The sequence below is a fragment of the Anser brachyrhynchus genome (genome assembly GCF_964034855.1).
Source record: "Anser brachyrhynchus genome assembly, chromosome: 13".
Classification (NCBI taxonomy): domain Eukaryota; kingdom Metazoa; phylum Chordata; class Aves; order Anseriformes; family Anatidae; genus Anser; species Anser brachyrhynchus.
In genome coordinates, this window is record NC_137708.1 from 7,878,125 (window position 1) to 7,890,501 (window position 12,377).

At 39.0% G+C, this 12,377-nt stretch overlaps 1 protein-coding gene across 9 annotated transcripts in view; it reads left to right on the forward strand.

Moving 5' to 3' along the window:
- MAP7D3 (MAP7 domain containing 3) overlaps positions 1–12,377 on the forward strand; it is a 48,616-nt gene that overhangs the window by 9,079 nt on the left and 27,160 nt on the right. For all 9 annotated transcript variants that reach the window (XM_080553674.1, XM_080553673.1, XM_080553678.1 and 6 more), the window contains exons 2-6: positions 4,948–5,049; positions 5,852–5,932; positions 7,348–7,511; positions 10,368–10,482; positions 10,984–11,016. In XM_080553674.1, coding sequence (XP_080409800.1) covers positions 4,948–5,049; positions 5,852–5,932; positions 7,348–7,511; positions 10,368–10,482; positions 10,984–11,016 — 495 coding nt within the window. The remainder of the gene's footprint in view (positions 1–4,947; positions 5,050–5,851; positions 5,933–7,347; positions 7,512–10,367; positions 10,483–10,983; positions 11,017–12,377) is intronic.

A 12,377-nucleotide genomic window follows, 5' to 3' on the forward strand; every position in this document is an offset into this window, starting at 1 on the left:
AATTAGGTGCAGAAATAGACTTAAACACTGCAGGACGAATGCTGGGGGGAGGAAAGCACATAAAGGTAATAAAATAGATATCCCATGTAGGGAATGCGTCTAAAATGAAAGGCTGCAAATAGAAACTAGAATAAGGGTAGGACAACAGGAAGCTCTTCTGGCCCGCTGAAGCTGAGAGACGGCGCGCTCTGTTTTCGGAAGATCCGCGTGCTTCCCATCTGGTGGCCGCCCAGACAAAACAGGAGAACCATCTGCCTCCCAGCTGGTCCGTCAGAAGGTGCCTGCTGGGCGGCACGCGTGCCGCTGGGGGAGCCCGTCGGCCCCTGCAGCCCGAAGGTGGGACGTGAGGAGCACCAGGGAAAACAGGGAGAAGGGGGAAAGCAGGGAAAAAAGGAGCGCGTAGGGAGGGGGCTGCTCCGTTCATCATTAAAAACCTTGTTGTCCACCCGTTTATGAGAGGGTGCGGTGCGTCCTGCTGCCAAGGAGTAATGCTGTGAAGACAGTATCCAGTTTTTCAAACCGTCTAATGGATGATCTTGCATCTGTTTATCTTAACCTGTGGTAATTAATAGGTGGAAATCAGCTTAAAGGAAAATACATGGAAATGTCAGCCTTGAATCCTAACTTCTTCCTGCTTTGGAAAAAATGTTAAAAGAAATAGGATCAGAGGAGCGTTACCGAAAGGGATTACTAGCAGCTAGGCAAAGAGTTACTGATTGAGGAAAGAGTTAATGCGATACAAAAACGGCATCTTGCAAATTTGATAGTCTGCTATAAAATCAGAGATGTTTAGTGGGAAGTTCAAATTCGTTCTGTTTTATGCATTGCTCGTTGGCTTCTTGGTACCTGATTTAAACATTTGTGAAAACGTGTAGAGTGATAATGATGTTTAACATTGAAGAGATCTTCCAACTTTAGTTTCAAAGGCCTACCCTGGGGTTTTTTTGTTTGCTTGTTTGTTTTACATAATGAGTCATTAAATCATAAGAACCAGAAGGATTGCTGTGAAAGTCAATATATTCCGCTCTCCCTTCTGGTTTGGCACAGGAGAGGAAGAGAGAGTGGGGCAGCATCTGGTCGGGTCAAAGACACCGTGAAAGACGATGCGATGGAAGCCCTCAACCTTGCTAGGTAAAGGGATGGAGCCGGTTCAGGTCCTAATGAGGCTTGCTAAGAACAGCAACTGTGTGGGTCCTTTGACAGTCTTGGCAGTGGCCAAGAGCATTAACTCGGCGCGAGGACAGAAATAGAAATAAAGCTGTATTTATAGCAGCGGGCTCTTCAGGGCATATTGGAAACCTAATCAGAGAGGGAAGCGTCATCATGCTCGGTGCGAGGGAGGTGCCACCAGACCCGCGCTGTTAGCTGGGCTGCGGGCTGGAGGTGAGCTGGGGGACGAGTCTGCCTTGTCCGGCCCGTGGCAGCTCTTGGTGCTCCGGTTGGGTTGGGTTGGGTCGGGTTGGTTTGTCTTGTCCGAGATGAGCTGGGCCAGATGCGTAACGTTGGTGGTAGCGACAAGGCAGAAGGAAAACTGCTGCCCAAGTTACCTAACCATTTTCTGTTCCAAATGGCCCTATTTTATTATGCACAAATGCAGATATTGGTACTGGCCACATGGCCTCTATTAATTTTAGCTGAAGTATTTAGACTGCTGTAAAATAAGCACACACATCATGCTGATAACAAGTAATTGTTGTGAAAGCCTTCAGTGACTGCTGTGGGAGGGAAGCTCAGAATAGAAATGAGATTTAGTTTGCCTCTAAGAGAATTTTTCTTCTCCAGGAAGTTTGCTGAATGTGTCTGTGAAGGCACCCCCCAGTAATACAGCACATGATACAGGCTGTAGTGAAGTGGTTGTTAACTGGTTTCCTGTTCTGGGGTTTCCTGATTAATTACAGAAATACTAGGCTTATTTTACAAAGATAGATAGGTTTTGTGGGAAGTTCATCTCAGTGAAGCTTTGCTTCATAGCAGATTGCTGCATTCATTATGGGAAAGTATTCTAAAGAATCACAGGCGTCTTATGCTAAAGAATATTAAAATCTAGTAAAAAAAAAAATCTTTTACCATATTAAAGAAAAATAAGATCTGTGTTTTTTAGAATTTGCACAGTACAACAGTGTGTAGTTAATCTCCCCATACAGTAGAATGTTGATGTTGAAAATTACAGATTTTATCGTAAATTTACCGTAAAATTGACAAGGGCCGTTAAACCTTTCTGCTGATATGAGATTGGTGAAGTTGAGCTCACACATTTTGAGGATACATCTAATGTGATAGCTGTTTCCCTTTTAATAATCTTGTGCTTAAATCTGTAGTTCGTTTTTAATTCTAATTTTGTTAGTTAAATGGATCGTTTCGGTGTGACATGAAGGTGCACTCCTAGTGCCTCTGAATCTGCCACTTTCAAATTTGTAAGCACATCATTTCTATTAAAATTACAGATCGCTGAATCAGTGATCAGAAATGTTTTAACTGCCATGCAAAATCCTTTGGCTAAGTATTTTTAGACCTTTTCCTTCTCTATGCCCTTTGCAAGTTGTACTGGTTTTGTAACCCACTTTTATGTTCTTCTATAGAACCTCAAATATTTTTTGCAACCTTATTTTTAAAATGAACTAATTGCCTTGTAGATAGGACACATTTTTAAACGGTGCCTTCTAATCATAAACATTAGTTAAGTGTTTGTGTTCTTTTTTTTAATGAATAAATACATAATCCCATAAATCCACAATAACCAGTTTGTTCATCAAGATTTCTAATAGTAAAATACTTCCGCAGGTAAAGTAAGATTAATTTGGTACCTTTTTACATTATGGCTTGCTTCTCCCTGTAACTTTGTTACGGAAATTTGGGTGTTTAAAGTTTCTGGGAGTACAGGCAAAATTCCAGTGTTGGTTTTGACTAGAACCCGTGTCCAAGTCGGGCAAATTTATTCCGTTGTGCTCAGTTCCCAGCTGGGCTGGGCTGAATTGGCTCAGCCCACCTGCGTACCTCTTCCGATGGAGACTGAAGAAAAAATGCAGCTGGGTTTCTGTATTTCTCTTAATTTAAAATTGTGTTTGAGGGTGCTCATTTTTTTTCAGTCTTTGTGGTCTACAGGGGTCTCACTGGGTATAAATGTTCTGGCTGTTCTCGTGCTCAGAAAAACCTGCAGCAGGCTGTCCTTTCTCAGAGTGTTTTCAGGTCTTGTTGTGTGCAGCAGATACAACTTTCCTGTTTTCTGGCTGGTGACCTGAGCTAGATTCATGTCCATGTGACGTGCAGTACTCACAAAATCAGCTTTTTGCCTGGCTTTCTGTCTATGTGGTGAAATTACAGTGTGCCCTGTTTTAGCTCTCCTCTTTGCAAATTGGTAATCTTACCATGTCGCGTTATATCAGGTCTCTTATTTGTTTGAAAAGAGCCTCAGAGATGCATTGGGTAGAATTGAGGAAGACTTTTGTTTGGGGCTGCAATGAAAAATTAATTCAAGACATGGCAACAGCTGCGGGTGACAATTTAGAGTTGCTGAATAAGTATTGTAATCAGCATTTATCACTGACATCACATGGGATTAAACACTTTGAGGTGATTGTTCTTGGGCACAGCCTTAGGGAGGATTATTACCATGACAGAGCTAGTTGTCATGGCAATACATGAAGAGGAGAGAGGCTCTTCCTTCCTCTTTTGCAGTTTGCACTCCTCTATTAAAGGAAAGCCTGAGATCATTGACAAAGCTTTTTTTTTTTTTTAATATATATATATTATAATATTTTTTTTAATATAACACCAAATTCTGCTATTCGTCCTCCGTGTTATGGTTTAAATTATAATTACTTTGTGGATTACCCTTTCTGTTTAAAACAGGCGTTAACTTCTACTTTTTAATGTTTAGTTGATGGCAAATCTGACCGTCTGGTGCTGCCTGGTGCTTCCTCTTGCTTTTTCCAAAGTTAAGCTTTTCTGAAAGACCCCAGGTGATCTCCCTGTATCTGTCAGCCAAGGTGACTTGATGCTGATGAAAATGCATCGCTGGTGTAAAGACTGTCCCGTTCAAAGCTGGGCAGGACAGTGGGGTAAAGCTGTCTGTCCCGCAGCCTGCCCTCCCTGCTCCCCGTGCAACGCTTCGCCTTCAGGCCCTAAACATCACTAATTAAAGTGAAAAGGGATACCAAAATAAAGCAGATTTGTGAAAAGTGATACAGTAAATAGTCTCCCAGACTTCTTAATGGCTTTTGTCATTTAGTGAAATTAACATGGCCAGCATTCAATTTCAGTATGATTAACCGGGAGCCATAGTCCCGCAGTTCTCTGTATTCACCTTGGTAGAACTCAGAGAAGGTGAATTGGTCTCTCCACGATTGCTCAAATTACTATTTTGGAATCTAATTTATAATTAAAATTTATTTTTGAAGATCCAGTTTCAGAAGTACAATGTGAGCATTCCTAATGGCTTACTTTATACAGCTAATTCACTTTCGGTTTCATGTCATGAAATAATGAAAGATGCTTAGAAACTTCTTCCTGCTTGGGTCTCATCAAAATATTATTCTATCACTGCTAACAGTCTATTATGTTTGTTTAAGCCTGCAAACATAAGTGCAGTAGCAAAGAGTTTTTATTACGTGCTTAAGTGTAAGTCAGACTCATAACTTTACTAAATATTGTTTCTCTTATAATAGTTCACTATTAAATAAGTTTGATTTTTTTGAAACTGTGTAGTCCTTTCCTATGCATTGTAAAACATAAGCTTTTGTCTCTGTTGCTTTTACAAATAAAAGCTGTGTCACCTCTGAAATCTCATCTGAAAAGTTGTTTCTTCTTAAAAAATAAGCATACCCAAGTTAGTTTTTAAATTAAAGAATCTGCAGCCTCAAATAGAACTTGATGCTTTTATTTTATGTATTTATTTCATGAGTTAGGGTTGTAGAAATTTTCTTAATATGGAATGATTCTTTCTCACAGTTGCTGCAGCCCAAGCCATAGCAGAAGAAAGAAGAAGCCAAAGTGGTGTTAGCCCTATTGCAGTCCAGACCTCAATAAACATAAAGACAGCAACTAAACCAGGTATGATTATTGGTCATTGTTCTTAATGAAATATTGGGTTTACGGGGGAGGTTTAAAAAGAAGTTCGATGCTCTTTCCTTAGTAGAGATTAGAGCATGAAGTGCTTGTTTAGATGATTCACAGATTCATTGAAGGTCTAGTTCTGATGACAGGCTTTTTGTTCTCAGCGCTCTCAGAGTTCAGCCGCTGAAGTTGCCTATCATTTCAGCAGGACATAACAATGAAGATAAATGCATTCTTCATGTTCTGGTTTGCTTACCAGTTCGCTTCTGGCTGAAATTCAAGTTTTTATACCTACAAAGACTCAGGCAGTCTTGGTTCTGCTTAGCCTGTAAAGTAGCTATCCTGCAGCACTTTGAATTTGTCATGATGCATAAACTATCTGTTCCCAGATGGAGTTTTCCTAGATTCCTGTATTTCTTGATCACAGGAATTAATATGTGTAGGAATAAGGATCAGAGTTGAATTTGGAATAAGTGTACATTCTTAAAATGTCTGATGTTTGCTCAGGCTTTCTTTAGACTGTACACAGTGGGCCTTTTAATCTTGTGCATACTTTCAGCTGCACATTAAAAAAGGATCAGTTGTAGTGAGGGAGGGGAAAGGGGAGGGTATTCTGCCTCTTTTTAGTTTTCCAGTTGAGATCTTTAATCTCTATATAAAATGTGCAGTGCTTTGGTGGTATGCATCTGTCAGGATGTTCCATAATCCTGTCAGTAGGAAAGACTTTACGACTACTTTATTTAGATTTAAATGTTCAAAATAACTGACAATTACATGTCTTCAATTTTTCTTTTGGCAGTGATAGACGGTTCCACTCTAAGAACAGAAGAAAGGCAAAGACTAGCCAGGGAGCGTAGAGAAGAACGGGAAAAGCAACATGGTATTTTCTTGTTCCATTTGAAATATAATTTCTGAAAATCTTTGTGATAAAAGGATAACTCACTCTCTTACTCCTTGTTTAGTCACTTTTTTCAGCTTGCTGGAGACCACCAACCAGGTCTGCCCTTGGTGTTGCTTCAGTGACCATCTGTGAGCCTGAACGGAGAAAAATTAGAGTTGAGAGGAAAATATTACAGAGATTTTTGGCTTCTTCAAACTGTATATTGCTTCTGTCCTTCCAGTTCCGAGGGACCACCAGGCAAATATAGCCAACTTCTTGTTGGAAGCCTCAGCAAAAACATTTCTGAAATGATAACCTTTATCTTAGAGCTTCTTCCTGTAGCCCTGAAGACTGAGGTTTGGGAAACACTGATTCAGAGAAAACCAAAAAGGGCTTAGCTAGTTGAATGGCTTGATTGCCTTGAACACTGCTTCTCTTGTTTCCTAGCATGCTGAAAAGACTCGTGGATTTAAGTGTCAGCAATATATGCTTTATTTTAGCTAAGAATCTGAGACTTAGAGAAGAGTAAAACTCTTGCCCAGCTTTATGCTGTTTGTGATGTGAATCTCAGCTTATATGTGTGAAGCAAGAGATGAAAGGGTCACGGTATGCCCTGCAGTCCTTGTTCTCAGTCTCCCAGCTGGTGAGGAGCAGTGGCTTACTCTGGCCTGCATGTCTGTGTTGCTTAATGTGTGATCAAAGACACACAGAACAGGAATGATTGTCTTATCCCAACAAGAAGAGAGAACAGGACTGGGATGTACGTAAATTCAGAAGTATTTTGGGGGCCTTGTCCATAGATAATGCCAATGCGTTGTTAATATAATTATCTGGTCTCTAAGCTCATTTCATCTGTCTAGACGCAGAAACTACCTCTACTGTGTATTCAGCCGCTAGATTTTTGTCAGAGGAGGTGAAGCTTCTTGTTAAGCTCTGCACAGCTGTATCTAGGTGGAGGCTGTGGAGAACAGTGACATAACTATTTTGTAGTCAGACGCAGTATCTGCAGCGTTTTTCTGTGTTGTTGCCCAACGCTTTACATCTTTTCCATGTATCTTTTATCCTAAAAAACCGAGAATTGCAACAGAAAATTCCACCCTTTGATACTCAGCTTACTACTTATTAAGACTTCACTATTATGATGGCAAGGAAGGTGTTTATATACATATCCTGGCATTCCTGTCTAGACAGTGAAGTGTAATGGCAGAAAAGGTTCCAATTCATTGCCATCCTGGGGACAGAATTAGACATCTCTGTCATCATGTGAACTGTCATCCAGCACTGCTAGCTGATCTTGCTATGTGTTTTAGTTTGAAGGGATGATAATTTTGCTTGGTAGTCTCTTGCCTGTAATCCGTGTTGTAATATCAACGAATAGTTAAGTTTGATTTTAATTTTTTCTTAAAAATTTACAGCTGCCAAAGAGACACAAATCCTTGAAAAGGAGAGAAAAGCAAAACTTCAGTATGAAAAACAGTTAGAAGAAAGGCAGAGAAAGCTAAAAGAACAAAAGCAGAAAGAGGAACAACGGAGGGCAGCAGTAGAGGAAAAAAGAAAACAGAAAATAGAAGAAGAAAAGGTACTGTGTCTTGAAGTTCTGTAGTTTTATAGGAGCTCCTACATTATGTTCTTACTATGCTCTGAATGATGAAAAATAGAAAGTCATGGGAATGCTGTGTGTTGGAATATGAAAACATTTTACACATCTGTACAGTGGGCACGTGTCCTCCATCCCCATCCCTGGCCTAGTTTTAACTGTACCTGAGGAACTCTGGACTTTGGGAGCTGTGTTTGCTGTTTGGCTAGTGATTATTTTTCACATTCACAAAAAAAAAAAAACCACTCTATATTCCTAAATATGTTGCTTCTTTTTGGTGCACTTAATAGATCCCATTTGTAAATTAGCATGGGTGACAGGTTTTAAACTTTTTTCAGCTCTGTGTCTTGCTTTCTGGGAGCCCAGCTGTGGCCAAAGAGTCTCACATTCTTTTAGTTCTCCTAAATTATAATTTGTTACCATATGTTGTGCAGTTGATGTTACCTGTGTACTTACCATTTACTGCTTTGCACTTTGTATCAGCTGTTCTTAATTGACTGTCCCTTTGCCTTTGCTTTGATTGCACATGGACCAGCAGAGCAGTATTTAACTTGTGGAGCATGTTGCTAGCTTCATAGAAGCTGAAAACAGAAATAAATACATAATTATGTGCCATCCCCTTTGACGAGTTGGTCTGCTGATGCATGTTAAATATGTTGCAAGTTATGAAAGGGTTGATTTCCAGAAGCGGTGTGTCAGCACTAAAAGCATAACACACACACATGCTTTCATAAGCTAGCTGTAAGAGCTTGCTGTGGTCATTGATGAAGAGGATGTAAGCCTGGCTGGATGTCCCCTTGGAGTCCAGCTATTGTCATGCTGTTCTAGGAATAGATTTTGTGGTGGTTTTTTTTGACTGGCAGTATTCTACGCTGGTGTTTTGTTATCTGTAATCAGCTTCTGGGTGTGTTCAGATGGATATTCCGTTTGAACTTCATGGAATAATTTACATTGCTGAAGAACAAGCAGAAATGTTTGGGGTGGGCCTTGACTGGAGTCCAGTGTGGTATTATCTCTTCAGGCTACTACTTTAAGCATCAAACATCCCTTATGCTTCAATAGGTGCTTCCCCTAAGCCTACAGTATGTTTATTCATGAAATTTAGAGGACGATAGGTATGTTTTAAGTAGCCACTGTGGTGAGTGGTGAAGGGACTAGCCGATGAGTTTTCGATTGATGTTAACCTTGTCTTTTAATTGGTCCCTGGAGGAAGATGATCTTGTACATAGAGATATGTGAAGAATCAGGGAGGTAAGAAAATAGTGTGCACTTGACCTGTAAACCTTACTTTCAACCAGAAAAGGAAAACAGATCTTGACTTTTGGACTCTCACACCTGAAAAAAATTGCTTATAAAGAAGCTATCTTAAGGCAGTATTTGCCAGCAAGATACCATCTTCTCTCGTAATTTAGCAGATAGAAGTGCATCAAAAATACATACTCTGCCACGTGCTTGTAGGGTTCTTTAGCCAAGTCTCATTTAGTTAATCACCTTCCTTAGATAATGCAGAGGAAGAAACACAATAGCGAGCAATGTGGAAAAATAAGTGGTTCTCTGTCTAAGCCAGTCTTGAAGACAATTAGCAGTGGCTACCCTTGAGATACCTGTCTTATAACAATTACTCAATTATTCTGTACAGCTGTGCAACTGATTATGTCGATGTCTTGAGTTGATAACTGATTTTCAGTTGTTTATAAAGCGAAGTCTTTAACTCTGGCTTTCAAGAATTACCACACTGCAAATACCTTCTCATCTACAGATTACGTAAAGACTAGATGGTTAGGCATGTTAGGTAAACTCTAATTCAGCTTTGTTTAACAAGGGGTGGGGGGCAACAACTAAGCTTTATGTTTCAAAAAAAAAAAACAACACTATTTCATTTTATCTCTTGTCAGTATATGGAATGCTGCTTTCCTTCCTTCCTTCCATTCCTCCTTCCTTCCAAGTTTACTTTATCTGTTTTACACTGTGACCGTGTCAGTCTGTGTGAAATGGTGCTGAAAGAAGGTGAAAGTCTTACGTCCTCAGGAGGGAGGAACATTTGGATAATAAGTCCCCTTGGCATCTTACTGTAAGGTATCGGCAGTAAATACTGCTTCAAGAGGTCGCTTGGGATATGACTGTTCCAGAAGAGAAATCTATTGTTGACACGTGGATGGAAACCTGGCTGATCGTGGAGAAGAAATGGTCTAGCATGATTACATTTTGTCTTTGTACACAATAGCTAAAGTTCCCACATTAGCAGTTCTTAGTCCTGGATGCAGAAGACAGCATTGTTTGGTACTCCTCATCCTGTCAGCAGCGATGGCTCTAGTCTAGAGCTGGTTAATCTTTTTTGCAGATTTTTTGCTTTCATACCTTGCTATATCTGGTTTCATTGTGCATCAATTGATGTCAGTATCAGTTAATATTTGGACCAGTGTTCATATAGTTCTCTGACAAACAACCTTATACTTACTCTTGGTATTTTATAATGGAGAATTTCAAGCATCTCTTAGAAATAACTTAAGAATATAAATAGTATAAAGAATAAGCAATTTTTTTTGTTCACTTCGGGCTTCATCCCTGTTTAGAAAATAAGTAGTACTGTTTACTGAATAGGAAATCTGATGGCTATTTTAAGTAAAGAGTAAAATAGATTACCTGTGCTGTCACTCAATCTAATCATGTTTACACTTTTGAAACTGTTAATTGTCATTAACATTTTTGTGTGATAGTTTTTGCAACAAAATAAAACATTTTAAATCTTGCTGGAAAAAAAAAACAATCTGTATTTTGTCTTTAGCATAGCTGTGCTTTGTAGTTACATAACTTCATAGTGGTGTTGTTTAATAATAGGAGCGATATGAAGCAGCTGTGCATCGTACCTTGGAACGGAGTCAGCGACTGGAAACACGACAAAAGAGATGGTCCTGGGGAGGGTCTGTAACACCAGATTCAGAGAGCAAAACAGGTAAGTAACACCTTTTCTAGCATGGCTAATATTAAGTGTGAACACTGGCAGGTGTAGTACTATTCGTAGAGACCTGGGCATCTTTTCCTCTGTTGGATCTTGTAACAGGATCCGCAGGTAGGTTTGGGGGGAAAGATTCCTGTCTGTACTTGTCCTGAAAGGGTGCACTGGGAGAGATCTTTTCATGTACTGCCCAGCTGGAAGGCCCCTGCCAATAAGTAACTTTAAATTAGTTATTGTCCAGGAATAAAGTAAAGCCAAAAACTCCTCAATTCAGCCTATCTTCTGAATTGCTGGAATTGTACTGAGTGTGTTTTGACTTTTGTTTTAGTAGTGTCTTTTTCTGCCAGCTTGAATGTTAATTTTTAAGTGTTTGTTTAAAACATGTTTGAATGTGCTTATGATAGAAATAATCATGATATCCAACTTCCCCATTTTTTTTGCTTGACTTGCATTGTTTATTATTTGACCTTGTAACTTATGAACCTTCTTCTTCCACAGAGCAACAGACCACAGATGAAGTTGGAACTGGTGGTATTGATTTCTAAAATTTTCTTTTTCTTTTGTTTTATACTCGCTACTAATCTTTTGAACTTGAGTTCTTGTTTCTCTAAAACTAAGAAAAACCATCTCCGTGTAGATTTTCTCCTGGATCTTGGCCAGCTATGCAACAAATGCGATCCCTAAGTGGAAAGCAGTCCTCTACGTTTTTAACTATCCCTCCCAGCTAATTAAACTACAGCTTTAGTTGTGGCATCCTGAGGGAATTTTGAGGGAGAGGATATGTGCATTTGGGTTTTTAAAGATGACTAGATGCAGCATGGGGGGAGGAGAAGAGAAATTCTTAAAGGATTGTATTTGAGAATAAATTAACTCAGTAGTCAGCTTTTTTTCAAAACTGTAAATTTTGAACCCTTTCACTGTTTCCTACTTTGCAAAAAGTGTGGGGTTGGTTTATTTTTTGTTTTGTGGTTTCTTTTTCTATTTTTTTAATGAGCGATTGAAAATACTTGTAAAATCAGATGATTTTTGCTAAAATTTTGTAGAAGGCAATGGGTCCTATGTGCAGTTTGATTCTTTTTCCACGTAGGGCTTCGCAAAACTAGATGTCTTATTGTCTAAATGTAATTCTATATATTTAATGTATTTTGATTGTAGTTCTGGTATTTGCCAGTGTATAGAGTGAGCCATTCATAGAAACATTTTGAATCACTGATATATTTGTGAAGTCTGTATGTTTAATAAGTAAAATTACTTCGTGTAGGTAGTTTAAGACAACAGCTTTCAGCTGAGACCCAGCTAAATCTGAATTCTGAAAATCTGTGCATGCTCACGGCATTACTAATTCAACACAGCTGTCTTGCAATGCTGACAATATGAGAATTGAAAATGCAATGAAAGTCTGAGTGAGCATGATTTAACTACTGTGGCTTATTCTGGCAACACAGCAGAAGCATATGTATTTTATTTAAACTTCTCTCATCCCTTTCTCTGCACAGCATGAACCCCTGATTTTCTTCAAAATTAGCCACTTTCACTGTATTGCTTTACCTGTTAAACGTGTGTTCCTTAGACATATAAAAATTTTTATATATTATATCTATATATATTATCTATATATATTAAAGATATATAAATATATATAAATCCAGATGGCATATTCCACATTACCAAAAGTCTTTGAACTTGGAACGTAGGATATCACATTTGTCATGGGTATTTAGGAAAGCATTATTTTTTTCTCCTGAATTCTTTTCTACCTTCTCTAATTTAAAAGCTAAACTTTATAACCAACATAAAGTAATGCCTTTGCTTTCTTCTAATTTAAGTGAGGAAATGAGTCCTGTCTGTCCCTTTAATCATGAAGACTAGAATCACAGTACTGCTGAAGTATG